The sequence below is a fragment of the Octodon degus genome, unplaced genomic scaffold, assembly GCF_000260255.1.
Source record: "Octodon degus isolate 3935 unplaced genomic scaffold, OctDeg1.0 scaffold00239, whole genome shotgun sequence".
Classification (NCBI taxonomy): Eukaryota; Metazoa; Chordata; class Mammalia; order Rodentia; family Octodontidae; genus Octodon; species Octodon degus.
Window position 1 is genome coordinate 2438821 of NW_004524815.1, and position 7267 is coordinate 2446087.

Consider the following 7267-nt stretch of genomic DNA (forward strand, 5'->3'; position numbering starts at 1 on the left):
GAAAGAAGGAGTCAACACAAACCATATTAAAAGAATATGAGCAGAAGTAATGGCAGAAAACTTCCAAAATATGGGGAAACAATCTGACCAAGATTGTTCAGCTAACCAAGGCATATAGAACTCCAAATAACATCAACCCAATTAAAACCACACCGAGACATATAATAGTAATCAAGACTCCAGAAATTCAGCACAATTGCACTTCAAAATGTAACTCACTACTTGTCAAAGACCACTGAAAAATTCCAGGCATGAGCATCTATAAAGGTACAATCAAAATTCTATATCTTACTTGGCTTTGACAAGATAAACATATGCTTGACTTTTAAGAACGCGTTCTTGACCTCTTTGTTCCTCAGGCTGTAGACCACGGGATTGAGCATGGGGATGATGATAGTGTAGAACACAGAGGAGATTTTATCATGGTCCATGGAATGACTGGCGGTGGGCCGTAAGTACATGAAGATATTAGTGCCGTAGAAGATGGAGACGGCAGTGAAGTGGGAGGCACAGGTGGACAGAGCCTTGCGATGTCCTACAGCCGAGTGCATCCTCAGGATGGTGACAAAAATGAAGACGTAGGATGTTGAAATAACAAACATGGCAAAAAAGATATGGAAGCTCACGAGATAAACAAGAACCAGCTCAGTAATATGCTTATCAGAGCAGGACAGAGCCATGAGTGCTGGCATATCACAGAAAAAATGATGGACTAAATTGGACATACAGAAGGAGAGACTGAATAAGTCCCCAGTTTGGATGCAGGCATTCAGGAAGGAGCAGGCATAGCAGCCTGAGACCAGTCCTACGCACACACTCGTGGTCATGGTGGTGGTGTAGTGCAGGGGTCTGCACACTGCCGCATAGCGGTCAAAGGCCATGGCAGCCATGAGATAATTTTCTGAGCAAATGAGGAGTGAAAACAGAAACATCTGAGCAGCACAGGCATTGTAGGAAATGACCTTGTTTCCTGTAAGCAGCCCAGTCATGACTGTGGGAGTGACAACCGAGGAGGAGCAGAAGTCCACCAGCGCCAGGTTCCCAAGGAAGAAGTACATGGGGCTGTGCAGACGCGGGTCCAGCAGGATCAGCAGGACCAAGCCCAGGTTCCCAAGCACAGTGATGGCGTAGATGAGCAGGAAGGCGAGGAAGAGGGGCAGCTGCAGGTGGGGGTCGTCGGTCAGGCCCAGCAGGAGGAAGGCTGCCACCTCCGTCCTGTTCTCCATCGCTACTGTCCAGAATGGCTACATGCTCTGAAGCAAAGAGCAAAAAAGACCTGAAGCATAGCAACTGAACTGAAATCAGAAAATGTAAAGTCATATATACTCTGTTATTGTAGTTATTTTACACTTTGAATTCCACATAGGTCATTATTTTGTGAAGCAAGATGATTGTATTAATTTTGAGCACATTTTCATGCTTTTGAGTCTTGTATACTTTAGTATGTCATCAATGTAATTCAACAATTTTAACCTAGGAAATAAATACACAGTTTATTTACTTCATGAATATGACTTTTGGATGTACGCACCAGCATCTCAAAGGCATGAAAAACTGGTATTTCCAAGTTGCTCCTATCATGAACTCCAGCAGGTGAGTTAGGTGAGTGTTCACTGTCTCCCTTCCTGAACGCTGTGGCTTTGCTCTGTTATTAAATCATGATCTCAGCAAGTGCTGCGACTCACTCATATTTGCATGAGGCTGAGTGGCAGTGTTCACTCTGTCTGTGTTAACCTGGACCCTAAGCAGTGCAACCAGGAATGCTAAGGGCCTTAAGTGAACTGGAGTCAAAATGAATATGACTGAACGCGCAGTTACTCATTGGCTCCTCTCTTTCCAGCTCAGTGTTCTAGACTTCATAGGGAAGTGACTTATCATCTATTTGTTAACTTCATCTGGACTAAAACTAAGCAAAAAAGCCGTAATAGGAAAAAAATGATCGTTTCTTTAATGCCAAAATCTTTCCATGAATCCACACGTTCTGAGCGAAGCTCACAGGCTCTCCTCGCTGTCCCAAGATTGGTGCCACCAGCCCGTCTGTGCTCGCTGGCCACGGTGTCGAGGCAGCACCGGCTTTGGGTCAGGTCGAGTGTGGGTCTGCGTCCCGCCATCCAAGCTCATCTGCGTGCTCAGATGGTGGTGCGATCGCGGGGGCAGCATGCTTCCTGGCGTAGGGAACTCTGGGAGGCAGAACAGCAGGTACAGCAACCCAAGGGCACAGGGTCTCCCAAGCGACACTCACTACCTCCTTCATGACTGTCATCATAGAGTAAATTCACAGACACCAGGCATTGAAACCAGCTGGACTCTGGGCTATGTGCAGTTCACAAGTGTGCTTTAGAAGCAAGTTGTAGGTTTTATATATTTTATTTGAATATTAAAATATTATCGTGTAGTGATGGTATTTTAAATGTCTCTAAATTGCAATTTTTGAGGATATTTACCAACAATAATTCTCACTATCATACCTTTTCTTAATCTTTGGTAAATTAATTCACAGTTCTGCCCCCATGAAGTCATTGCATTCAGTTCTGATTATCATATTATGGAAGTTCCCAGTTCATTATGTGAGAAACAAGTTAGTACAGATTAGTGCTTTGAGGGGTTGGGAAGAGCGCTCTGCTGTAATTGCCTGCCTGGCAAAGACCCGGTTCGATACCTGGTACTGCATGCAAGGCTGGCCCCGGAAGCCCATGCTACACAGGCCCTGAAACTGGGCCGCACGGTGGGTGGCGCATGAATGTAATCCCAGGACTTTGGGAGGCTGAGACAGGAGAGTCACTACGAGTCCGAACTCTGTAGTGAGACTCTGTACCAAATAAATAAATAAATAAATGCATACATACATACATACATACATACATACATACATATTTAAAGAAATTTAAAATAGTGCTATCTCAAGTCATGTTTCACTAAAATCTCACAGTCACCATGGCAAAAGTGGAAAAAGGACTTTCCAACGTGCCCCATAATTTCATCCCATGCCCATGGAAAAATGAACTTCTTGCTAGGACACAAGTGTGTTGTGATTACTCGTCTCACAAAGCTCAAAGAATGGGTGGCAAACAATCAAAGGACTCTACTTTGTTTCTCAAGGAGCTGATTATTTTAAAGTCCCTCAGAGAAACTTACCTTCGAGGAATTTCCTGGGCCATCCTGAGGCATGCAGCCAGTCCTCAGGTCAGAAGCCCTCCTGCAGGAAGGGACTGTGGCTCTCTCTCAGATGGGTCAGTGATGTCCAACAGCAAAGGGCGCGACCTGCGTGTCCCTTCTACACTGCTGTAGGCTGCCGTCCCACCGGGATTCCACCCACTGCTTTCTGCAGCTTTAGCGATGATTACAGAGGCTCTGATCTCTGGAGATTTCCCCTGAGAACAGCAATGGTTCCTCATCAGTCTCTTGGGGAAGAACCCATTAAACTCTCTGTAGGGACCAATGTGGAGACATCTCAATTAAATGTGCTTCACGCTGATGAATGAAAACAAAGATTTTGTATATGCAAGAGGCACTCAGGCACATATGCACATGTATGCACTCTGAGATGTGCAGTTGGAGTTACACAGGTCTTCGTCATCGAATATTTGTTGTGTCTTTACAGTGAGATCTTTCAGTCCTTTACATCACATTTTCTATATCTAACACACTACGGTGTTATGATTGTTTTAAGTTTTTCTTCAGTTCTCCTGCTAACAACATGAAGAGTGTTTGCAACCTGTGTACATTACATCATGATTAAATTGTCTGTATAATTAGTCAAAACAGAGATTATCAGTCTATTTTTATTAACCATTATTGCTCTCAATGTGAAGAATTCACTTTAATATATTTTACTTAAAAATCCAATTGTAACTATTAGCACATGCTTGCAGTCCATGAAATTTCTATTCCTCCTGAGGAGTAGGGGTGTGCACTTAGCACAGCCTGACTCTATGTTTCCTTCTGTCCCTTCCACTAGCTGCCTCTCTTTGTCTCTAACTCCCCTTTCCCAATTTTCATTCCTACTGTTCTTACTATTCTTGCTCATATTTAAGATATGATGTTCACAATTGTTTTGAGTGTTTAGTAGCTGTATATGGCATGACTTAATCTTCCTTTGTCCTTCTCTCCTAACCCTTGCTTTCCTGGACAATGCCCCATACAAAAGGCCTATCACCATGTCTCCTTTTGTCCACCTCTTTCTTTAAAAAAAGTTATGTATCTAGATCTCACTATACAGGTTGGACTCATAGTGCTCGTCCTGTTTCAGCCTCTCCCGCCTGGAATTACAAGCATGTGCTTACACACTTGGTTTCAGTGTCAGACTGGGCATATCTGGGCTGGACTGGTGAGACATGTGGTGCCTGGGATTGAACCCAGGTCCCTGAGCTTTCCAACAGGCACTTAGACCACTGAGCTATATCCCAGGCCCTATTGGCCTCTTTTAAAAATAAGTTTTCATTTGAATTTTTCGTTGTTCTCAGTATTATGCATTTAAGATTCATCCATTTTAATTGTATTTTCAAATTTATTGCATTGCATGAAAATATAATATAGTTGTGTTTTATCCTGTTAAATTTATGGACATAAAGTTTTAAAGGAGTGTTTTCTTATTTTCTTTTTATTGTCTCAGAATGTATAATGTCCTCTTTTTCACTGCAGATAGACATTGGCTGTTTATGCTTGCTTCATTTTTTAAAAAAACTTTTCTGGTACAGGTTTGTCAATAATGCCAGTGTTATCAAAAATACAAATTTAGTTGACTAGATAAAAGGCTGGAAATGAAGCACTGGTCATCAACCTCAAGGAATTATAAAAAGAAAAGCCAAATAATACTAAAGAACGTAGAAGAAAATATCCATCTTTTCTTTGCTCTCTGTAATTAAGTCACTCAAATGAGAAATACAACTTGGTACTAAGCTTAGCCTGTCTGATCTCACTCAAATGTTTCTTAGTACAAATGAATTAAAAACACATTCTCTCAGCATTTATTTCTCAGGGGCTGTCTTTATCCATTCATTTCTGAATCATAGACCTTCCTGGCACCAGATTGCTGGTTGCTGTTTCCCCTTCGCTGCAGTGCACGTCCCTGTACTGTCCTGCCACCTGGCTTGGAGCTGTTGGCTGAGAAATGTGCTCTCAGGAAAGGTAGCCCAGGCCCTCCTTGCCTTGAGCACATTCTCTTGTTTTTCCTGAGAATATATTTTGAGATGAACTAGGGTAGGATCTATCTAGTAGATCAGAACAGGCACCTTTGACTCTTGTTACCTCATGTTTTTCTCCACTTTTGGAAGATTTTCCTTACCTCTCTTGAACAATTTTAAATTCCTTTGAGTGTTCCAGAGCCAGTGCTCCACTAACTTGAGTGGGGTTCTCTGCTGCCATATGCCCTTTCCATGAACATGATTGTCTCTTATTGTTTTTCCTCTGTAGCCTCTCATCAAGTTTCTATCTTTGCTTTATTCCTGCTTGTTCTGCCCTCCAACTGATTTTTTTTCAAACCAAATTGGTAGGACAGTTTCAATAATTAACACATTACATACATTGTTCCTAGAGGTTAATTACTACAAGATGGGGACATGATATCCTATTTACAAACACCATTCAAACAAATCCCTCTATCCATTAAGAGAATGTAACTATATATCTATCCTAACCACTTTGAATACACACATACAAAATGGACATTCATCTGTATCCCCTTTTTTGGTTAAGTTCCGTTATTTGAATATTATAGGTGTGTAAACTCAGCAAAATATTCTAAAAGAGTCCAGTAGCCCATAATAGTATTGGGTCTTCCGCTTCACTGGCAATGTCAGAAATTGTTGACCTGAGTCCCCTACAGCTCAACATAACAGCATGACTTTACTTCTTATATTTCATTTTTATACTTTTCTGCTGGATGGTTAAGACCAAGGTAAAGCAGGACCTATGCAACAAGAGTTGTAGCTTTTGGATCTGATAAGGTCAGTGAAATCCCCTCAGGATTTATCCTGAGATCCTGTACCTCAGATTAAAGATCCTTTGTCAGTGTCAGCCATGTGGATGAGTCATGGCCATTGCTTGGCCAATGTGCTCCCTGTGAAAGCCTGAGAGAATGTTTTCTCTCCATGTGACTCTCCTTAGGCGCACTGTACATCATCGATGACTTTCCTCTTTGGCCCCATAATCTCCTTGATGAGAAAATTTGAGACACTACCTAGTTACATGATATTACAGTACAAGTTCTCATATGTCCTGAGTCTTAATTCACCTTGGAAGGCTAGGGCCAAAATGTTGGCTTTTCTTGCAGCCTTCCTTTTTCTCTAATTTTTGTCTACAAACTTAGGTTGTTAACTCTCCAGAAGACAAGCTTATTGTTATTACCATACAACCTAAGCTGTTAAGCTTATCTTCACTATCTGTCTGAATATCAAACAACTTAGGCATAACACTGAACAGGTATTTTTCATCAAGTATTGATATGTTGAACTTTAAGTCCCTAAAGAATATGATGAAAAAACATTTAAAAATTAGAATATATTTTAAAAATAGGCATAAGGAATTATATACTTCTTATGTTTACACATAAGTCCAAAAATTTAACCATATACAACCTTGAAGCAGGACAGTCCCACAATATTCCTTTTCCTGTCTCTTGCCTTCATTAACCACCCCCTTATTATGGAACAACCATCTACCTGAGAGACAGCACAGCAGCAACTGGCATGTCATGACAAGCAGCCCGTATTCAGAAGACCAGAATGACAGGCACCGCAAGCATGAAACTACTATTACAGATTACCATCTTCAGTGCACTTACTACACAGGTATCAGTATATATAGTTAGTCAGGGTGAGAATCTTTCCAATTAATTGCTAGATTCAAAAATCTTCTGGAGATTCTCAGGATCATTGCCTTGCCCATCTTCTTCATATAACTGTTTGGCTTGACATTGTCATGTTTTCTAGCTCTTCTCTTTTCCCTCTCTTGATCAATTAGTTCTCATGATCCTGCTTTCCTATTACTTGTATTATATCTTTCTATTTGCATTTCTTCTTTGGAGTTCGTATACTAGGGAAACTATACAGATATTTACACATGTGTGTCTGGTTTATTTCACTTATGAGTATATCTTCAAGTGGCATCCACTTCAATATAAAAGCTTTGAGTTTATCATTCTTAATAGCTGAATAATACTCCATTGTGTAAAAATACCACATATTTTTCAACCATTCCTCAGGTGATGGTCATCTTGGTTGTTTCCAAGATTTGGCTATCTCAAATTGTGCTGCTATAAACATAGGCA

At 41.1% G+C, this 7267-nt stretch overlaps 2 protein-coding genes across 2 annotated transcripts in view; both read right to left on the minus strand.

The window, feature by feature from the left end:
* Positions 1 to 281: 281 nt before the first annotated feature.
* On the minus strand, positions 282 to 1226 carry LOC101571035 (olfactory receptor 5B2-like). Its single transcript, XM_023706086.1, has one exon. The coding sequence runs from the start codon at positions 1224 to 1226 to the stop codon at positions 282 to 284; it is 945 nt and encodes a 314-aa protein (XP_023561854.1).
* A 766-nt stretch (positions 1227 to 1992) lies between these two features.
* LOC101571440 (olfactory receptor 5B3-like) overlaps positions 1993 to 7267 on the minus strand; it is a 21231-nt gene continuing 15956 nt past the window's right edge. The window contains exons 3-4 of the mRNA XM_004645862.2: positions 3835 to 3893; positions 1993 to 2180 (exon numbers count right to left, since the gene is read on the minus strand). Of these exons, the coding sequence (XP_004645919.2) occupies positions 1993 to 2180; positions 3835 to 3893 (247 nt within the window). The remainder of the gene's footprint in view (positions 2181 to 3834; positions 3894 to 7267) is intronic.

Bases quoted from the DNA above. Each gene is read 5' to 3' on its own strand.
- LOC101571035 (XM_023706086.1), bottom strand. From the start codon at position 1,226: ATGGAGAACAGGACGGAGGTGGCAGCCTTCCTCCTGCTGGGCCTGACC.